Consider the following 21,195-nt stretch of genomic DNA (forward strand, 5'->3'; position numbering starts at 1 on the left):
CCAGTTATTTGCTAGTTCTTCCAACTCAAAAACTGGAAAATGCCAAGTGGAACCAGTGTCATTTGGGAGTATTAGAACCAGGAACTTCTTCACAGAGCTTGCCACTAAGCTGTGGAAGTCCTCACCATTGTCAAAGTTCGGTATCACTGAGGATATGAAACTTTGGCAAGGGCACAAAAAGTCACTGGACAAAAATGTAGAAGAAAAAAAATCCATCAAGGACTTGCATACAGTAATGCTGCCTCTAGCTTTGGAAAGCAGTGAAAATCTGGGGCTAGGAAAGTAGGAGAAATACCACTTTCTGCCTATGTTATTCTTAGATCTTTCCCTAGGCATCCACTTTTTTCCTTTTCCTTTTCCTTTTCCTTTTCCTTTTCCTTTTCCTTTTCCTTTTCACTTCCTTTTCCTTTTTTAATTGTAAGCTAGAAGGGAACACTGACAGAGCACTTCAACATTCCCCAGATTTCCATGATGGATAAAAGAACTGGTGATCTCTGCCTGTTAATGCTTTACCTACAACAAAGAATAGGAAATCGGTCCCAGAGTCACCGGGCTCCTCTCAAGTTTCCTCCTCCTTTAACTGAGATAGACAACTTGGACATGGACAGGTAGAGGATTCAGGGCTTTGTAAGCCCTTACACGGAGATGTCATAAACAAAGAAACGAGGGGGTAAGTGCAGCAGAACCTCAGAAAGAGGTTCTGGAGTTCTTCAGTTTCCCAGTGTTCATGTAAGCAGGACACAGTATCAAATGGACCTTTGATCAGGTCCATATGACCATCCCAAATGCAAAGGGCTTTGACCAGATACAGCACGACATTTCCAATCATTCGACCAAGAAATGGTTGCTCAGGCCTTATCAGAGGCACCTACATTTCCATGACTGAGCAGTCATATTAATGCCCTTTTCTACCTCACACCTCTCTCCTTTGATTTGTCTTCCCAGATTCAAGGTTGTCCCACGCGGAAAAGCCACCTCTAGCTCCGAAAGATGGGGGAAATGGAACAGATGAAGCAGGAGGCTGAGCAGCTGAAGAAGCAGATTGCGGTAATGCTGGCAGCAGTCGTGAAACTGCTGACAGTGTCTACTCCTTGCATCCAAGCCTCCAAGGTCCCCTCCTCAGCCTCAATTTGGAGCTGAGCTTTCTCCATGTACATCCGTGGGGCCCTCTGCAGTTCTCCACAGACCTTTAAGTGCTAAAGGAGATCTTCACAGTACAGGGGGAAGAAGGGGAGGGGAAGGGAGAGACAAGGAGACACTGTAAGGGCGAGAAGGAAGTGGACATGGGCATCATGTCTGCAGGGGCGCAGACTGTAATTCATCCCCAGGCCTCCTCTGTCTGGGAGACAGTGGGTGTTCTGCCAGGCTGAATGATCCATGAAATAATGTTGCACAGGGAACTGGGTGCTGAGCAGCTTGTGACTCACCTCTCTGTTGCTTGTTTGGTGCTGAGGAGCCCTGCTCACAGGCCAGGAGCCCAATGTGCTGGGCAGAGTTTAAACCCTGCAAAACCACAGTTCCTGCCTCTTGCAGCCCCCACTCTAAATGAGCCTTTTGCGAATGTCCCTGAACTTCACTTGCTGTTGCCTTCGTCTCAAAGCTTTTTCCTCTTTCATGCTCTGTTGTCTCTTCTCCAGGATGCCCGGAAAGCTTGTGCAGACACAACACTTGCTCAGGTAAGGTTTGGGGCCGTTTGGCAGGTGAGTCTGCATGTGGGGAAATAGCATCACTCCAAGGGGGACTCTCTCCAGCCAGCAAGAAATCAGGAGGCAGGGATGTGGGGAGCAATCCAGCCCCTGTCAGTCCAAGATTAATCCTTTCCCTCCCCCTACTCTCTCCTCAGATCGTGGCCGGTGTGGAGGTTGTTGGTCGCATTCAGATGCGGACCCGAAGGACCCTGCGTGGGCACCTGGCCAAGATCTATGCCATGCACTGGTCGACGGACTCCAAGTGAGAGATGCTGCTGAGCTGCTGGGTGCCCAGAAGCATGTGGGAAAGAAGGCTCTGACGAGAAGAGAGCTACTAACATGCTCTTGTTCCTCTCTCACAGACTCCTGGTCAGTGCCTCACAAGATGGGAAGCTGATTGTGTGGGACACATACACAACTAACAAGGTAAGAGGCGGGTGGATGCAGCAAACTGCAGTGGGTCCCTCAGAGCTAGTGCCCTCGCCCTGCTCCCCCAAATTCTCTGCTGCCAGAGACCAGACACAGCTTCTTGTCCTCCCAGGTCCACGCCATCCCTTTGCGTTCTTCCTGGGTTATGACCTGTGCCTATGCCCCCTCGGGCAATTTTGTGGCCTGCGGGGGCCTCGACAACATGTGCTCCATCTACAACCTCAAGACTCGTGAAGGCAATGTCAAAGTGAGCAGAGAGCTCTCAGCCCATACAGGTGGGTGTGCCTCCTCCTGCAGCCTGGCTGCCCTCTGCTTCCAAACCCCACTCTTTTAGCCCCGTCCTGTTTCTCACACTTGTTTGCCCCCACTTCCCAGGTTACCTCTCCTGCTGCCGATTTCTCGATGACAACAACATTGTGACTAGCTCTGGAGATACCACGTGGTGAGTGTTATCTTCTGTATCTTATAGACACAAACATTCACACTAAAAACTCACATGGATCCCCCAGCATACTGCATTTTGGGAAAACTCCACCTCAGGCGTGACCTTAGGAGCGGACACTGTGCAGCCTCTCTGGCTCCAAGAGCTCAGCACATGATGCTGTTTTCCTCTGCAGCACCCTCCTTCCCATGAGGTGTAAGGACGAATTGTTTTACCTGAAGGCCACACAAAGCAAATTAGGAAGCCGGATACCTTCTTCCTCCCTTGGCAGAGCAGGTGCTACTTTTCCCTGCTGAGGTCAGGTCATGATGCAGATCTACTGGTGAAGCAGCAGGGCCCATGTCCCCAGCTCTCACAAAGCACAGTGTTGTTTATCCCAGGACAAAAAGCATTTTAAATTTGCATGGAGCCTACATTATGTGGTCCTGTTCTCAGATCCTATCCCTTTCAAAAGTAAATAGCAAAAAGCCAGTGCCTAAATCCTTTGTTTCCTGGTTCTCCAGTATCTCTGTGTTGTGACTGAGCGGTTTTGAGCCTTTACTCACCCCCACCCCATCCCAACACCCGCTTTGAAGGAACCTCTTGAAGGAGGGTGAGTTGGAACGTGGCATTTCCATCAGAAAGGGACTCATTTGCCTGCCTGTGGCGTGATCCCAGTGACCGTGTCCCATGCATCCAACAAGCGTGGCAGACTTTTTTGGCTGTTTTTCTTTGGGTATCTCTTACCTCCTCTCAGCATCCCCCTTCAGCTGTTGCAGTTATGGGAACCCTGTCAGACCACACGCACCCCCTCAGCCTTAGTCTAACCCTGCTCGGGTTAAGGTATGAACAGCAACAGCTGTGAACATATTTCCTTCTGTATATTTTCGTCCATCTTCCCACGTGGCAGCCAGGTCCGTGACTTCCCTCCTCCTGTTTGTGAGTAGGACAATTCCTCATCCCAGCTAATAGAGTTGTCCTGGCTCTGAGAAGTTCTCTCCTCTGCCACAGTGCGCTCTGGGACATTGAGACGGGGCAGCAGAAGACGGTGTTCCTGGGCCACACCGGAGACTGTATGAGCTTGGCGGTCTCCCCGGACTTCAAGCTGTTCATCTCTGGGGCCTGCGATGCTACTGCCAAACTGTGGGACGTGCGGGAGGGTACCTGCCGTCAGACCTTCTCAGGGCACGAGTCTGATATCAACGCCATCTGTGTACGTATGCCATCTGTGTGGTGGGGGGGGGACGAAGAAAAGGGAGGGTGGGCCAGCATGAAATAGTGTCAAAGCTGAAAGAGGCTGTCACAGCGACGTGGGGAAGACCATGAGGTTCAGACAGCCCAGTGAGCAGAATTCTGCTCTCATAGCCCTGAACCTTGCCAGACCCCATCTGAGGGATAATGGGAGGATGCCTGCCAAACCCAAGTCTAGGAGATGGAGTTAAAAAGACAATAATCCTTCCTCAAGCACTGGGACATTTTGTAATAGCTCTAGCCCCTTGATCATTGGCTTTCTTAATGTGGAAAGGGTCTACTTGCTCTGAGAAGCATCAGTTTCCAGCTTCAGGAGCCTAACCTTTTGAGATCCATTGCCTTGTCTTACTGCCCAGCCAGTCTGGCTTTCTGGTGCTTAGCAGAGGGACGAAGGTGTTGAGGAAACCTGTAAGACGCGGAGGGGTTAAAACGCGGTGTGCTCTCCTCAGTTCTTCCCTAACGGTGAAGCCATCTGCACCGGCTCAGACGATGCCACCTGCCGCCTCTTCGACCTGCGGGCCGACCAGGAGCTCATAGTGTACTCTCACGAGAGCATCATCTGCGGAATCACCTCGGTCGCCTTCTCCCGCAGCGGGCGCCTCTTGCTTGCCGGGTACGACGACTTCAACTGCAACATCTGGGACTCCCTGAAAGCAGAACGCGTGGGTGAGTGGCTCCTGGAGGCCCTGCTTTCGTTCTCTGCAAGGTCTCCTATCCCTTCCAAAGCAAGGAAAAGGCCCCAAAAGGCCCTCATTTTTCTAAAAGGGACACATCCTATAATCAAAGATCTGCAGTACTTCCTTGTGCTTAAAGAACACACCATAAATACTACAACTATCTTAAGAATTGTTGGCCTTAAGATTAAGCAGGTTAAGCCTTTAAAAAACATGGCTTCAAAAAGGAAATGAGTATCAATATTCCTATTAGCTAAACTACTCTCAAGCATCATTGTTTCACACTTTCTCCTATCCTCTGCTGTTTGCCTGTTCCAGCTGCTCACAGTGCCACTTGGTGGCCGGGCACCAAACTGAGCGTGGATATTTTGTCGTGCTCCTGCAAAGGATACACCCAAATACCATTTTTCTTCCACACGTGGCTCCTAGCCTCTGCAAAATAATACCCTAGCCCACCTTTTGATCTGCAACAGCATTGCTATTTCTCAGTTTTGTAGGCCTATTTGACAGTAGCTCTAGGGTGAAGTATGTAGCAGCAATCTCTCTTGTGCTGAGGATTCAGCTAGCTGGCCCCAAAACATTGTTTTTTGGTGAGATCCCAAAGCTGTACACCTTGCACAAATGTTCTTCTGCATGTTTGTTTTATTAGCCATGTTATGCAGGGACAGACAGCCTGACACACAGAGCAGTAGGTACACAGCCTGTGGTGAGCTCGGTCAAGCCCTTCACCTCTCCCAGCCCCATTTCTTCTGCTAATCTTTCTTTTTCCCCTCCTGTCAGGAATCCTCTCTGGCCATGACAACAGAGTGAGCTGCCTGGGGGTGACAGCGGATGGCATGGCTGTTGCCACTGGCTCCTGGGACAGCTTCCTCAAGATTTGGAACTGAGGATGACAGGAGAGAGGGAAAGAGCAGCGGAAGCACAGCCCATTGCAGAGAGCATCATCAGCTGAGCACAACAGAAACACCTACTTGTCACTCCCGCTCGTCTCTACGCAACTTGTAGGGGTCTCCTAGAGTGAAAGGAAGAGAGGTCAGGGGGTGGGGAAGCAGGAGCACACACACTGCCTCTTCTCTCCACTTCCAAACAAGCCCAGCAGTTCCTAACCTCTTGGGGGCTTGAAGGCTGCAAAACACAACTGTTTGTTACATCTCAGGACTTCACAATGCAGTTCAGATCCAACGTCTTCCCTCAGAGACCTCTACCCATACTTGACACCCATCCCTCTGAAGACCCCTTATCCAACACCCCCGTCCTTGACTTCACCTAGCTTCTCCATGTGGTTGTCAGCTCCCCACAGACAGCCCCAGAGACGCATGGGGTTTGAAATTTATGTCATGCAGCCTCTACCAAACAGGTAGTATAAATTGGGCTCATTTCCCATTGGGAAAACTTAGCTCAAGCCCTATCTATGCATAAATGGGGGAAAGGGTAGCCCTCAGACCTGCCAGAACCAGGGAATGTTATTTATTCTTATTTATTGTTTGCTTCTTGCTGTTCCTTCTCTTTTTGCCTCATCCCTGTGTTGTGTGGTGACCCTGTCAAACCAGTAGCCATCAGCCACTATTTCCAGGTCTGTTCTAGATCTTTGTAACCCAGGCTAATAAAGAAAGCTGACATAAGCACCACTGACTTTGTTATTCCCAGGATAGCAATGAGCTACTGCAAACAAAGCTCTCCTCCTGTGAATACTGCCTACTGGTCCTCTGAGAGCATCTCATACCTCAGGGCATTCTTCTGCCTCTAAGTCCACGGGGAAGGCGTTCACCTATGCTCTGGGTGAGAGCAGTCCATTAGTCCTGATGCCTTGTCACTACTTTCAGCCCTACCACGGGTGTTACAAACAGGCAAAGCTGAGTATTAGAGCTAATGGAAGGCTGAACCATCAGTTTCTTGACTGTTGGTCCACAGATGACATGGTGCACTGGGAAAGCAGGGTGCTCCAACTGTTCTATCAAGACAGATACAGTCACAGCAAGGGTATATAGATTTATTTGCTACAGGTAAGAACTGTACAGTCAATACAGCCAACATACAGAGAGCCAAAGCCTGTACTGTACACAACACATGCAAAACTATGACAGAATGCTCTTTCCCTTTTCCCCCAACACAGAAAGGTAAAAAGTGACAAGTCTGGAGTTCCAGTCTGTTGCAGGATTCCTCTCCCAGGAAGATACTCAAAGCACAGAAGCAAATTACAGCGAGACCCTGGGAAAGGAAGTCTCTAGTTCTCCACAAAAGGACACTGCTGGTTCTCTTTGTTCAAGTCGCTCCAAGGACAGTTCCCAGCTTTGAGGCTCCTGCTCAGATCCGCTGCCACTATTTCCTTCTCTCCGAGGTTCTCTCCCAACACGTGCCTCTTGACCTAGAGAAGGGAGAAAGAAAACAATGTGAAACAATTGAAAGTTAACAAATCCTCAGTAAAACATATAATCCCTTTTCAGGCCATCCAGCTAGTCTGACAATGCCTGTCACTCCATTATTTGAGAGTGATGGACTCTTTTCCAGAGCATAATAAAGGATGCACTGAAAGGGGTTATACTGTGGTAAGGCAGAAGATACAGACATTGAACAAGTGTTGAAGGGATCTAGGGACAAGATTGTCCCACAGAAAAATACTTGGAAAGTCACCAGGTTCCACAGGAGACCACAGCTCCAGTATAGAGCCATACAAAACACAGAAAATTAAAAAGTTTCAGGCCATTCTCCCTCCCACAGTACGAGGCATTAAGCTTTACCTGGCGAGGGGCAGAAGGACTGGGGGAATTATCATCTTGTAGGACGCTGAAGGGAGAGCGGCCGTTTCCTCCAGATGTTACCAGGATTTTGTTACCAGCCTTACGTCTTGCATACTTGCTCCCTAATGAGAGAAGGAAACAAGTCAGTGTGGTACAAAAAAAGCTATTGGATCCTGAATTTCAAGTGCCTCCTGACAGATGCAAACTAGTCTGCTTGCTTCCACAAATAATGTTATCCAAAATGTAGAAGGATTAATATAAGAAAAGGGCTGAGGTTGGAAGAGACCTCTGGAGGTCATCTGGAGATGACATTAGAATACATTTTTTCTCAGAAAGAGCAGTCAGGCACTGGAACAGGTTGCCGAGGGAGGTGGTGGAGTCACCGTCCCTGGGGGTGTTCAAGGAAAGGCTGGACCTGATGTTTAGGGACACGGTTTAGGGAGTGACATTGGAGGTAGGGTGATGGCTGGACCAGATGATCTGAAGGTACTTTCCAGCCTTAGGGGCAATCTGGTCCAGCCCTCCTGCTCAAGCGTGACCACCTAGAACACTTCTGGTTGCCCAGGGCCACATCCAGGCAGCTTTTGGAGATCTCAAAGGAGGGAGACTCCACAACCCCTCTGGGTAACCTATTCCAGTGACAGAACCTCTCATGCTTCAGTCTGTGCCTATTGCCTCTTATCCTTGCACTGAGCACCAGTGAGAAGAGCTTTGTCTTCTTTATACCTTCCCTTCACATATCAAAGAAAATCCCTGAGCATTGTCTGCTCCACACAGAAGAGTCCCAGCACTTTCAGACTCTGCTCATATGAGATGCTCAGCAGTTTTCTGAAGCAAGATCTATGCGAAAGACTCACAACACTTGGATGTGCTTCCTGCCTTCTATCCCCAGCAATTCCCCATGGAAAATCTGTAAGGGCCCGCTGGATAAATCACCAGAACTGCAAACCTGTCTCAGACAGGTGAAGAACACTTCTATACATTTAGATTTTAGTTCTGACTGCAGATTACAGATGCAACTTCTCAATTCCTGATGGAAATCAGTTCTGTAGGAGCACAATCCCCCAGGGAGCCTCCAGCCTAATGGTTACAGAGCAGCAAGGACAGGCTGCTGAGCTGGAAGGAAGGGACAAAGGCCAGGTGCCTGTGAGGCAGCCAGCCTTGTGCGTGCTGCAGGAGACCCCCAGGGCCCTGACTGGCAGCAGCCGGTCCCCCCCGCAGCCCGGTGCCCCCCACACCCCATCCCCGCACTCACCCGCGGCCGGGGCCGTCCCGGCGGGGCGCGCAGCTTTCGGGGTGCCCTCGTAGCACCCTGCGGGCGACGGGGGCCGCTCTGCCTCTCCCCGGGGGGCCGCGGCCGGCTCCTGGCGGGGCCGTGCAGCCACCGGCGACTCGCTCTGGGCGCCGAAGGCCTCGCTGAGCTGCTCCACCAGGCGCTGCAGGCTGTCTGCGGGGGGGAGCCGGCGGTCAGAGCCCCTCCAGGGCCCCCCCCGGCTGCTGGGGGTGGTGGGGAGGGGCGGGGGGGCGCTGCCCCGCGGCCGCACTCACCGCTCAGCGCCTCCTTCATGGGCGTGCGGGAGATGCCGGGCGTCGGAGATCGGGGGTCGGCGGCGGGGCCGGGCTGCGGGCTGGGGGCGGCGGGGGAGCTCAGCACCTGCAAGGGGAGGGGGGGAGCAGCGTGCGGTGAAGTGAGGTGGGGCGGGGCGGGAGGGCAGGAGAGGAGGGGAGCGGGGCCGTACCTCGATGGGGGTGCGCAGGATGCCGGCGCTGGGCGAGCGCGGGTCGCGGAGGTGCTCCGGGCGCCGGCCGCGGGGCGGCGCGGGGGTGGCGGGGGCGCTGCCGGCGGCGCCCATGGCGGCCCCGCGGTCGCCGCGGCCGCGATTCAAATCTCCCGCGCGCCGCCCGCCGCGCGCTCCCATTGGCTAGCGCCGGGAGCCGGGCCGCGCCCCTCCGCGCCAGGCCACGCCCCCGCGCCCCGCCGGGATTGGCCGGCGCCGCGGCGGGCGCTGATTGGTCGGGGTGTGTCCGCGGGCGGGGCCGCAGAGAGCCGCTGTCATGGCGGAGCTGAGCGAGGCGCTGCTCTCCGTGCTGCCGTCCATCCGCGTGCCCAAGGCCGGCGACCGGGTCCACAAGGACGAGTGCGCCTTCTCCTTCGACACGCCGGTAAGCGCCCCCCGCCGCCGGCCCCCGCCGCTCGCCGGGCTCCCCTCCGCTCCCTCCCGCTCCCGGCCCACCCGGCCGGCGGGGGGGGGCGCCGCCCGCGCGGGGCAGCACGGGACTCGTAGTCCCGCGGCGGGCGGGGCGGCGCGCGGCCGGGCGCTGAGCGGGGCGGGGCGGGACTACGACTCCCAGCGCGCCCCGCGGCCGGCCCCTCCCGGCCGAGGCATGCCGGGAGCTGTAGTCCCGGGGCGGCGGCGGCTGTGTCATTAAGATGGCAGCGCCCGGGGGTCCGCGCCCTCACCGGGGGTGGCCCCGCGGCCGCCGCCCTTCCCCTCCCTCCCCCCCAGGAGTCGGCGGGCGGGCTGTACATCTGCATGAACACCTTCCTGGGCTTCGGCAAGCACTACGTGGAGAGGCACTTCCAGAAGACGGGCCAGCGGGTCTACCTGCACCTCAAGCGGACGCGCAAGCCGGTAAGGGGATAAAACGAGCAAAATAAAAGAAACACAAGAAATAAAACCAGAGCCAGGCAGGTGCAACCCCTGCACGCAGCCCTAATCCCCCCTGGGGGGCTGGGGTGCCCCCGGTCTGCAGCCCCGCTCCTGTTGGGTCCTCGCTGGGGTTGCCCCGAAAGCCTCAGCCTGGCCTCGTCCCGTCCTCACGCCACTTTAACGTCAATCCCTAAGTCCTGCAGCGTGCCCGCCCCCATAACCCTGTCCCCCCGTTTCTTCTCCATGAGACAGAAGGAAGAAGATGCTAACTCCAGTGCTGGGGACCCCCCGAGGAAAAAACCGACTCGCTTGGCCATTGGTAAGGAAGCACCCGTGTGCCACACATTGCTTCTCCTTTCGGACCAGGCCTCTGGAGCTGCCTGGCCGCGTAGCAAGCCTCTTTTCCCTCTCCTCTGCTAGGCTGCTCGAAGCTAGCATCCCCAGCTGAATTCAGACTTTAAGTCTTCTAGTACATCTCAAGAGGGTAGTGACTGCAGAACGGGTGTTGAGATTTTGTTCTGCATTCAAAATTGCATCGTGTTTTCTGTAGATAAAAGCATTTTGGCTTCTCTCCTAACTCTGTGTGCCTGACTCAGCTGGGTGTACACATTAGCCTTGGGGGGCTGTTGGTTAATAGGGATGTATCCAGCGTGGGTCAGAAGGGAATTGGAACATAATGTGTAAGTGTGAAAAAAATTGGTTTGAAGTTTCTGATAGAAAAAAAATATTTTTTAAACTTCTCAAAATTTGAACTGGTGTTATTGGTATAGAAAGGGAAGAAACGACTGGCAAATGCTGTGTGAAGGTTTTTGGCTAGATAGCTCTCTGAAACACGAGGCTGATGCTGGAGGACGTACACGAGGACTTTAAATATTAAAAGCAAGTCCCTTTTGGGAAGGGCAGTGCTGATGTTCCATTACTCTTCTGCACCAACTGAAGAAGCTGTCACGGGAATCAGTGAAGATGCTTCTTATTTGGGGCAGTCTCGGCTGGTGATTTCTGAACCATTACGGAGATCTGTAAAGCAGAGAGGACAGGAACATTCTCAGCAGTAACAGGTCCTTGGCCTGGTGGAGACTGACCACTAGAGGGAAATCCAGAACCTGTACCACGTCAGTCCTGCTTCTTGCTCACTTTTTCCCTAGCTCTGCCTTGCGTAGCAGTCCTGGTGGATTTCAGCAGTCTGTTTCCCTTTGCTTAGAGTTCAGGAGCTGTGTGATGTCCTGAAGGGTTGTGTATTGCTTTACTTTGTGAAGTGATGACAGGAGATCTCTCTGGGATGTGCTGGAGAGGCGCAGAAATGGGTTATTTGCATGTGTTGTTGTGTCATGCGTGTGATTTTTCAGGTATTTCTAAAGTCGTTCAGGCTTGCAGCATCTGCATTGATGTGTGGCAGTTTGTGCGTAGTCTAAACACTATAGGTGTCTGAGGGAGAGTTGCAAGAGAAATTGTGTTTTGATATTTGTTTATTGTTTTGCAAGAGTGATTTTTTTTTTGTTTGTTTGTTTTGGGAGTACCTACAGAAATCAGAGACTGTTTCCTCCATTGCAAATGTAACTTTTGTTGATTCTTTGCAACTGGCAAATAAGCTTTTTCTGCTTGTAGGCAGGGTCTGGAGTTTCCTTCTAAGCATCTATAAAAACAGCTGGTCAAAGCAAGCCCATTCTAGGCTTTTATTTGCTTCTGCGAAGTCCACACCTATGACAGCAATTTTAGGATCCAGACAGCTTGTGGATCACTAAATCAGAGTTTTGCCTTAGTCATGCTGCCTTACTTCATGTCAGCTGTGGGCAAAGAAGCCTTGCAAGCTGTTTGGTTCTGCCCATTACCACAATGCTTTTTTTTTTCTTCCTGTAGGTGTGGAAGGTGGATTTGACATCACAGAGGAAAAGTTTGAATACGATGAAGATGTGAAAATAGTTATTTTACCAGAGCATTTGGATATTCCCCGTGACGGGCTGGAGGGGCTCCCTGACATGGTCAGAGACAGGGTGCGTTGGGGTGAAGGGCGGTGATTTCTCGTGGCGGGGAGGAGGTGAACCATTACGGTGAAAGAACTGCTGCCCTGTAAAAGTGATCCTGCCGAGCTGCTGCGAAGCCTCAGCCTGGAGTAAGCAGGATTACTCAACACTTTTATTATTCAACACTTTTATAAAGCACTTAGGCAGTGCTTTGTCGTACAGAGTCCTGCTCTGTGGCTGAGGCTCCCAAGCACTGCCTTTCTGCAGCCGACTTGTAGTTCTGAGCCTAAATGCGGAGTGCTGTGGCACTGGAAGCTGCTTTTCTTCTGAAGAAAATGCTTTTCTTCATATTTTTTTCCCCCCCCACTACTCTAATTGTAGATTGCCAGTGCGGTGGAGGCCATCCTGACGGCAGACTCAGCCTCGCGGAAGCAGGAGGTGCAGGCTTGGGATGGGGAGGTTCGGCGCGTTTCCAAACATGCTTTTTCCCTGCACCAGCTTCAGAACGACGTCCGCATCCCACCATGGTGAGCGCAGCGCTGAGAGCAGCTGTACTGCTCTGCGTCCCTGATCGCCTTCTTCTCCTGTCCTGGAACTGTGGAAGATGGGATTTCTTTTGTGAGGCCTTGCTCTGTGCCTTGTCGTAGTAGATTCAGGGGAAGGGGCAAACTAAGGCATGTCAGGATGTCCAATGTTTTGAAGTAAGAGAACTGAGAGCACAGAAACCTTTGCTCGTGCTATGGCCACTGGGTAGTGACGGAGAGGGCGTGGGCAGTGGAACCCAAAGGTTTTCACCCTAACAGCTCTTCCCCTCCGTTTCTTCTCAACAGCGGCTGGAAGTGCAGCAAGTGTGACATGAGGGAGAACCTGTGGCTCAACATGACCGATGGAGCCATCCTCTGCGGCCGGCGCTACTTCGATGGCAGTGGGGGCAACAACCACGCGGTGGAGCATTACCGGGAGACTGGCTACCCGCTGGCTGTGAAGCTGGGAACCATTACTCCTGACGGGGCTGGTGAGAAGAAGGGGGCTGCAGGGAGGGGTAGGGATGCCCACGCAGGCTGGCTGTGGGCTCTGACCAGGCGCGTAAGGGAGGATTTCCAGGTACCAGGCTGGTGTTGCCTGTGTTATGACCTGGGAAGTCCAACATGCCATGAACCATTCCCACTCTGACAGCTTCTTGTGGCGGGCAAAACACCAGCAGATAAAACCCTGCCTCCCTCCTTCCCTCCCTTGTACTTTAAATGATTCTAGAAATCATCCAGATTGCTCAGTGTGGTTGCATTTACCTAAATTTATCAAAGGATTTTGTGTCGAAAACCTGAGTGGAGTAGCACAGTAACCCACTTTCCTTACTCCAGGCATACGGGTAACTCTATATCTTGATCAATGAGAAAGTTGTTTGTCTTGTCACATGTTCTGGAGGAATTTCAATATTCTCTCTGTTGGCTACTCCCCTGAAAAAAAAAAAAAAAGAGAGGAAAATCCAACTGCTCACTCTGTCAAAACTCCCAGTTCTCTCCATCCAGAGTGAATTTTAGATCACAGGCCATAAGTCTTTCCTTTTCCTTTGTGTCCCTGCGTAGATGTCTACTCCTACGATGAGGATGACATGGTGTTGGATCCCAACCTGGCAGAACACCTTGCTCACTTTGGGATTGACATGCTCAAGATGCAGAAGGTGAGGGGGAGTTCCTGCGTAGGCCCAGAGTGGGAGAGAAGCAAGTCTAAGATTTCTTAGCTGGATCCCAGCTTTCTGCAGCTATGCAGAACCATTCCATAGTGCTGGTGCATGATTTCCATGCCCCTTTGTAGAGGATAGTTCAAATTTCTCTCGTGTTTCTTAGCATTCCTCCTTCTCTCCCAGATAATCAAATATTTGAAAAGAATTATTATATCTTCCTCTTCTTCTAATTTAATCAAACAGGATTAATTCAACCTGTTAAGTTTCTCTGCTGTTGCCCTTTTCATGCCTCAGATGTTCACTTGGGTCTTCACTGAGAGTTTTTTTTTTCCTGTGACCCCCTCCACAGACAGACAAGACGATGACAGAACTGGAAATAGACATGAATCAACGCATTGGGGAGTGGGAGCTCATCCAGGAGTCTGGTGTGCAGCTCAAGCCCCTCTTTGGGCCTGGGTACACTGGCATCCGTAACCTGGGCAACAGTTGCTACCTCAATTCTGTGATGCAGGTGCTGTTCAGTATCCCAGACTTCCAGAGAAAGTAAGTGAGCTTAACCTCTCGTTTCCACTGGCCTGGGATCCCCTGGGATCAGTACAGAAGTCTCCTAGAGCTGTGAGCTTCTGGTGCAGGACTCAGACTCAGAGCTGTGTCTTTACTGGACGAGTCCGTGCGTCCTTCAGATGGCTCCGTCCTGTTTTGCAGGTACGTGGACAAGCTGGAGAAGATATTCCAAAGCGCACCTTCGGACCCCACGCAGGACTTCAGCACACAAGTGTACGTAGACTTTTGGTGGGAGAAGGAAGGCCGAGGCTGCCTGGGTGCGTCTCCTCTGCTTTGCTGCAGGTTTCTCCCTCAAGCCTTGCCTCTTGGGTTCCTTTCCATCACCAGACACGCTGATCCTCAGCGATCGATAAGGATCTGAGCCAGGAACCCTCCGCTGATAGCCCTAGATGGAGAGGACAGGGGTTACCCCAGTGCTCATGAGAGGCTCTTCGATATAGTGTGTGGGGAATGCAGTACCGTCTGCTACCACGGGGGGATTTCTCCTAGGCATGTTCTGTCAGCCTAACAGCAAAAAAAATGCTGGCATTCTGCAATGGGGGGCTAAGAGCAAAGAAATACATAGATTTAGAAAAAGTCTCTCTCTGTGGATAACTTACATATGCTTAAGGAGGCTTCATGCAAGAGATCTTGTGCAGACACCAGCAGGAGAATATACAGCAGAAGGAGCACAGGATTTCAGAGGGTGTTTGATTTTAAATACGTGGATGCTCTGCTGCATCTGCTCTAAAACAGCCAAGCAGTGTGTGGGGGTTTGGGATGGAGGAATGGAAGGGGGCATTTGTGGAAGAGAGTCCAGAGGTAAGGGGAGGTTCTACATTTGGACAGTCGGGGGTGAGGTGCTCAGTTAGGAGGGAATTGAGAAAGACTTGCCTGGGCAAAGGGATGGATTGGTTGGGTTTGGATCCAGACAAATGGCAACAGTGATGGGGGAGAACTGGAGTGAGGTGGAGTAAAAGGAGGGTCTGGGCGCAGGAGGAAATGACTTGAACGTTGCTGCTGTCCATGCAGTGCCTCAGGCAGTTATTCTTAACCTTCCCCTTGGGAAAATGTGATCAGTCTGCTCGCAGCAATGCTATTTCTGGCTCAGGCAGTTTCAGCGTGCCCTGCTGTCTCCTGCGCAGCCTGTAAGATACACTGCTGCTGTACCCATGTCAGGCTGCGGAATCCTTTGGCTGTTGCACGGCTGCTGTAGGGCTCGGCGCTGGCTGCCCTTCTGCGGGGAAAAGGAAGCTGTTCCTTTATCCCCACGCTGCAAACAATGGCTGAGTTTCATGCCCAGAAGTCCTAGTAACTTCCCAGTGGGGGATGTCTCGTGCAACCAGAGAGCAGACCAAGACAAGACAATCTGGGCTGGTGCAGCTGAGGAAGCTGGTTCCTGTGGCATCGGCAGTCGTGTCGGTGTTACAGCTGGAGGGGTCGTCGTGGCTCCTGGAGCGTGAGGGGTCGAAGAAGATAGGTGGGTGCTAACGGTGACTTCGTCATTCCAGAGCCAAGCTGGGCCACGGGCTGCTGTCTGGGGAGTATTCAAAGCCGGTTTCTGCAGAAGGGGAGCAGCAGCCTGATCAGAAGGTGAGCCCTGGGTGCAGTACCCGTGTGATGGGGGGAGAGAGGACCGTTTCTAAAGGTGTGTCGTGGGGCTCTGTCACCTGAAGAGCGTGGCTAGGAGTAGAGTGTTGCGTGCCACGACACAAACGCTTGGCAAACCGTGACCGCCTTCCTCTTCCACCTTGTTCTGTGCAGGGTGTGCAAAACGGCATTGCTCCCCGCATGTTTAAGTCCCTGATCGGAAAGGGACACCCAGAGTTTTCCACTAACCGACAGCAGGACGCCCAGGAATTCTTTCTGCACTTCATCAACATGGTGGAGGTAACGGCTGAGTGTGTATCGCTAATTTTGGAAAAGCCTGGCTTTGTTTTCCTGCTGTAAGAAAGGGGTGAGGTATGGAGGTGAGATGCTGGCATCTGGAGCAGAGAGAGGGAGAGAACAGAGGGAAAAGGGGCAGGTAGCACCCGTGGGAGAAGAAAGAGAGATGTTCAGCTGTGTTACATCTACCCTTCTAACCTCTCCCTTGTCCAGAGGAACTGCCGCAGCTCGGAGAACCCCAATGAGGTCTTTCGTTTTCTGGTGGAGGAAAAGCTGAAGTGCCTGGCCACAGAGAAGGTGAAATACACCCAGCGTGTGGACTATATCATGCAGCTGCCTGTGCCCATGGACGCTGCACTCAACAAAGGTCAGTAATGTGCCGAGGCCGGAATAGCAGCAAACGTTATGGTTGGGTACTGTACATTTCTTACAGAGCTTCTTAAATGGGAAAGGGGCTTCCTCAGGGTAGTGCTTTGCCACTTCCGAAGTCAGATCCTTCACCTGCCATTGTGGGATTGGGCTGATTTCTGCAGGGGTGGTACGACACAGTGATACCTCTTCAGAGCCTTTCCCTCCTACGCTTCAAGCTGGGCTGTGATTTAACAGCAAAGTGTGGCAAAACAGTGCTAGCTAGAAACAGCCAACTTTGTGCTGCGTTCTTTAGGACATGTGTTTGCAGGCCTCTGCTGCCTCTGGGTGTAGCTTACACCAGTTATTTTGTTAGCACCTAGAGGTGGTCCTTGACTCCCGTGCCTTATTCTCTAGATGAACTGCTGGAATACGAGGAGAAGAAGCGGCAGGCAGAGGAGGAGAAGCAGCCACTGCCTGAGCTGGTGCGAGCCAAGGTGCCTTTCAGCTCCTGCCTAGAGGCCTATGGAGCTCCAGAACAGGTGGATGATTTCTGGAGCACAGCCTTGCAGGCCAAGTCTGTGGCTCTCAAGTGAGTGTGTGTGTATGTGTGTGTACAGCTAGCTAGGCTATGACATCCTCGGGATCTCCCTTGTATTGTTTGGGGAAGGAGCATTACCAAAACACTGCAGTCCTCTAAGCCTTGTATCTGTAGAGCACTGAAACAGAAGTGAACCAGTTGGTCAGTGCTGGAGTGTTTGCCCTGGAAGGATTACAGCGGGCACAACAGCCGTGCTAGCGAAATGCTGACCAGCAGATTTCAGCTCCTGAGAGGCTACAAAAACACACTGATATTCCAGAAAACTGGCAGCTTTTATTCGAAATTCAGCATTTAGCTTTAAAATCAGTACAGGGGGTGTCAGCACCAGCCCTGCATGGTCTCCAGCTCTCTGTAAGGGAAGTTTTTAGCTGGTAAAGTTTGAGCAAAACACTGGGCATAATGGACACCACCTGAGTTATTTTAAAGGATGCTAGCTTAAATGCTAATAGCAGGGCTTGAAACATAGCTTTGATTTGTCTTGCTGTCAGCAGCACGTGCAGCAGTGCAAAAGTCTAACTTCACAGACTTCAGCAGCTTCCTTCTGCGATGCTACTGACTGCTCTTCTGCAATGAAAGAGCAGTCCTCAAAGAATCCAGTAAATCCATACGGTGGAATGTGTTTTTACAACAAACATAATGCTATTAAGCAATAGCTACTGAAAATGAACAGTCAGTAAAACGACCACTTTGAAAAATACCATTGTTTTGCTTTTAAATAGAGAATTGTGTTCACGCACTTTGTAAGAATTACATTCTTACAGCTACCATGGCTTGAGTTAATTTTACAATGTTACAATGATTCCCTGATAATAAGTATCTGTTTCTCTTACTATTGTTTCTCCCTTCACAAACATTCCCGTCTGTTTCAGAGATGCCAAACGCCCTTTCCCTCAAATTGTCTAACTAAGCATTCAATCAAATTCAGTCATTGTTAGCTTGAAATTTGCTGCTTCCACTTCGTATCTGAAGAAGTGCTCTTGCACTTGAAAGGTTGTCCCTTTTTGCAGCGTTACCTGTCGGTCTAATAAAAGATGTTATTTCCACTGCGTTCCTTAAGGATTAGACTTCAATTATTTTAATTAATACTGAAATCTGAGGAAGCTTGTAAAATGCAGGACTGAGAGACAGAGAACATGCTATTTTTTCCTTATCCCCCAAGATTTTGTAAATGCTGCATTCCATCTCATTTGGTTGGAGCATCTGCTTTAGAAGTTGCTTTGTGCTTGAGGAGCTGTAAGCTCAGCATAGGAGAGCTGCGCGGTTTTGTTTCTCTCTGCCTTAGGGCATCCCTCCACCCCACTGACTGATTTCTTGAACCAACTAGATGTCCTCAATCAGTGCTGACAAAGCATAAAAACTAGCTGTGATGTTAATCTCTTTCAGAACAACGCGGTTCGCCTCTTTCCCAGATTATTTGGTGATCCAGATCAAGAAATTCACTTTTGGTCTGGACTGGGTGCCCAAAAAGCTTGGTAAGAAGGACAAGAAGTACAGAGCATGTAAGGTATCGGGTGTCACGTGTGGGTATTGTGGTTGTGACTGCAGAAAGGAAAGAAACTACCCCAAAAGGAGCTGCAGGCTGGCATGCTGTATCCCCAGTAGGGCAGGCTTATCCTTCTAGATCTCCCAACGGGGTCTTATCTTTGTGGCCTTACGGCAGGCTGAGCAGCACCATGTCTTGCAGATGTCTCCATTGAAATGCCCGAGGAGCTGGATATCTCTGCGCTGCAGGGAACGGGGCTGCAAGATGGAGAAGAAGAAATGCCAGACATCGCGCCCCCGCTGGTGACACCAGACGAGCCCAAAGGTAGCCTGGGGTTCTATGGCAACGAGGACGACGACTCCTTCTGCTCCCCTCACTTCTCCTCTCCGACATGTTAGTGATTCTCCTCCTCTTTTCCTGATGCCTGACTCGTTTCCTTGCTCTCCCTGTCTTGTCTCCAATCCTAGCGGTTTCCACTTGCTCAGACTTTCCCTGTCCCTCTGTCAGCGAATGCCGGCTGCCTCCCCTGCGTGCCTGTTATGCAAGGGAGTCTGTCGATTCCTGTACCGTGGAAGACGGGGATGTGGCACGTCTGGTGCATTTAGAGGGGGCAGAGCTGAGGTTTATATGAGGTTTAATTGGCAGAGGCACTCTGTTTCCACAAAACACAGCAGAGGGTAGGGCTTGAAGGTTAGGGAAGAGCCAGTGCTGCTGAGTTCATGCAGTAAATCCCCTTGCGAGTGAGACTGCACTTTTGAAGAAGAAAGTTTGTAAAGGATGAGGAGAGCAGAGCCAGAACTTGGGTGAAACAAAGTCAGGAAATGATGGCTTGGGGGACAGTGTGGGACTGCACAAAACGGAGCAGGCAGGACTTGGGTAGGAGAGGGTGTCTCTAACCTGTGTCTTCCCACAGCCCCCATGCTGGATGAGTCGGTGATCATCCAGCTAGTGGAGATGGGCTTTCCCATGGACGCCTGCCGCAAGGCCGTGTACTACACGGGGAACAGCGGGGTCGAGGCTGCCATGAACTGGGTCATGTCCCACATGGATGATCCAGGTATGAGACCACGCGGCCACGACACAGCTTACGGCATCTGGGTCCTTGCACTTCCTGACCCACTTCAGCAGTGGAAATCTAAAGCGGTCTGAACCTCAGGCTGCCTCCCTTCTGGAGGCGTCTAACCGCTCTGTCTTCTGCTTTCCGCTGCAGACTTTGCCAACCCATTAGTTCTCCCGGGATCCAGTGGACCAGGGTCAACTATTGCTTGCCCAGACCCTCCTTCAGAAGACAGCGTGGCCACCATTGTCTCCATGGGCTTCTCCCGGGACCAGGCCATGAAAGCGCTTAGGGCAACGGTGAGAGTCAGGGCTGGCATCAGAGCGAAATGGTGCTCTCAGGATCTGCAAGCTCACAGTCTTTGCCTTTGCCTTCCAGAACAACAGCCTGGAGCGTGCTGTGGATTGGATCTTCAGTCACATTGATGACCTCGACGCGGAAGCTGCTATGGATATCTCAGAGGGGCGCTCGGCAGCAGACTCCATCTCCGAGTCTGTCCCTGTTGGTCCTAAAGTGCGCGATGGGCCTGGAAGTGAGTTCCAAGCAGTGGGAACGTCGATTTCGGGATGCAAACTCAGCATGGCCTTATCCTCCCTAATTAATGCAGTAAACCCATAGGTTTTAGCAGCAGCAGCTCCCATGGACTGAGCTGGTGGTGGGAGCTGGGAGGAATAGAAGGATGGCAAATGTAGGGCCTAACCCTTCCAGCCGGGCATTACTGGAAGCTGTGAGAGAGAGGCAAAGGAAGAGACATCTAGTGAAAGATTGTGCTTCTTTCTCCCCATCTTGCCTGGAGGCCTTTCTGATCCTCAGGCTTCTATTTTAAAAGCAAGTTCCAGTCCATTTGCAGAACTGATCCCAGTGTTGCATGGCAGCTGGACACCGCAGGGAGGTGGAATCCTCACTGTTACCCATCCCACAGACCTGAGCCAAGTGAACACTAGGAAGGGAGAAGGCTGAATGGAAGTTGCCATCTCCTGTTTCCTGTCACGTTTGGCCTTGAGACCAAGCTCTCACAGTCACACTTGACAGGGTCCCATTTTTAAGACCCTTCAGGTCTCACACATCAGGAATTCCCTAGAGGGAGGGTTGTTGGGGGTGCGAAGCCTTTCCTCTTTCTCTGATAACTCCTCTTTTCCCTCTTCCTGTCAAGAATATCAGCTGTTTGCCTTCATCAGCCACATGGGCACTTCGACTATGTGCGGCCACTACGTTTGTCACATCAAGAAAGATGGCAGGTAAGGGGGATTTTGACAGCGTAAGGGAAAAGCTTTATTTAAATCATTGTCTCCGCCGTTTCCTCAGACATTTTGGGGGGAAGCGAGCAGGGACTTGCAGGGATTGCAGCAGCATCCTTGAGCTCCCCCCTTCTGCCTGTTACAGGTGGGTGATCTACAACGACCAGAAAGTCTGTGCTTCTGAGAAGCCCCCCAAGGACCTGGGCTACATCTACTTCTACCAGCGGATCCCCAGCTAGGACGGCCTCCTGCTGCCTGCGGAGAGGGGGAAAGCGGGCTGAAGGCAGAGGGGGGCAGCGGCGGGGGCGGTGAGGATCAGAGCAGGGTCCATCTCCTCTTACCCCGCTCCTCCCTTCACGCTCTCCCCGTGGAGACCAAGGTGGAAGGAAACTGGGGGGGCCGGAGCCCCCTGGGTTGGGGACGTGAGTGAGGGGGGTTGGGAGGGAGGGGGGAGGGAGAAAATAATCAGTTTCTGTAGGAGATGCCCTCGGTGCCCCCGCCCTGTGCCACACGCCGCCATGGCGCCTCGCTGCCTGAAGGG

The 21,195-nt window shown here is 52.0% G+C and overlaps 3 protein-coding genes across 4 annotated transcripts; 2 read left to right on the forward strand and 1 right to left on the reverse strand.

Annotated features, from left to right (window-relative positions):
* Nucleotides 1-990: 990 nt before the first annotated feature.
* GNB3 (G protein subunit beta 3) lies at nucleotides 991-5,350 on the forward strand (the record flags this gene model as incomplete). Of its 2 annotated transcripts, none has more annotated exons than XM_084295532.1 (9): nucleotides 991-1,047; nucleotides 1,638-1,676; nucleotides 1,844-1,950; nucleotides 2,051-2,114; nucleotides 2,230-2,392; nucleotides 2,493-2,559; nucleotides 3,550-3,751; nucleotides 4,239-4,455; nucleotides 5,244-5,350. In XM_084295532.1, the coding sequence occupies 9 exons, from the start codon at nucleotides 991-993 to the stop codon at nucleotides 5,348-5,350; spliced, it is 1,023 nt and encodes a 340-aa protein (XP_084151658.1). The 2 variants fall into 2 exon arrangements, with proteins under 2 accessions (XP_084151658.1, XP_084151659.1); XM_084295533.1 differs by having other exon boundaries at nucleotides 2,493-2,556.
* A 1,337-nt stretch (nucleotides 5,351-6,687) lies between these two features.
* Nucleotides 6,688-9,054, reverse strand: CDCA3 (cell division cycle associated 3; the record flags this gene model as incomplete). Its single annotated transcript, XM_084297292.1, has 5 exons — nucleotides 6,688-6,828; nucleotides 7,202-7,323; nucleotides 8,457-8,648; nucleotides 8,750-8,855; nucleotides 8,941-9,054. 5 exons carry the CDS (start codon nucleotides 9,052-9,054, stop codon nucleotides 6,688-6,690), a joined length of 675 nt encoding a protein of 224 aa, XP_084153418.1.
* A 175-nt stretch (nucleotides 9,055-9,229) lies between these two features.
* USP5 (ubiquitin specific peptidase 5) lies at nucleotides 9,230-21,100 on the forward strand. Its single transcript, XM_084295483.1, has 20 exons — nucleotides 9,230-9,364; nucleotides 9,709-9,834; nucleotides 10,105-10,171; nucleotides 11,710-11,843; nucleotides 12,195-12,340; nucleotides 12,644-12,828; nucleotides 13,400-13,494; nucleotides 13,847-14,040; nucleotides 14,203-14,274; nucleotides 15,552-15,633; nucleotides 15,805-15,930; nucleotides 16,141-16,294; nucleotides 16,693-16,867; nucleotides 18,260-18,348; nucleotides 18,561-18,752; nucleotides 19,273-19,416; nucleotides 19,570-19,715; nucleotides 19,795-19,948; nucleotides 20,570-20,654; nucleotides 20,800-21,100. Exons 1-20 carry the CDS (start codon nucleotides 9,257-9,259, stop codon nucleotides 20,891-20,893), a joined length of 2,568 nt encoding a protein of 855 aa, XP_084151609.1. The 5' UTR covers nucleotides 9,230-9,256; the 3' UTR covers nucleotides 20,894-21,100.
* The last annotated feature ends 95 nt before the right edge of the window (nucleotides 21,101-21,195 follow it).

The sequence above is a fragment of the Netta rufina genome (assembly GCF_964035555.1).
Source record: "Netta rufina genome assembly, chromosome: 1".
NCBI lineage: Eukaryota > Metazoa > Chordata > Aves > Anseriformes > Anatidae > Netta > Netta rufina.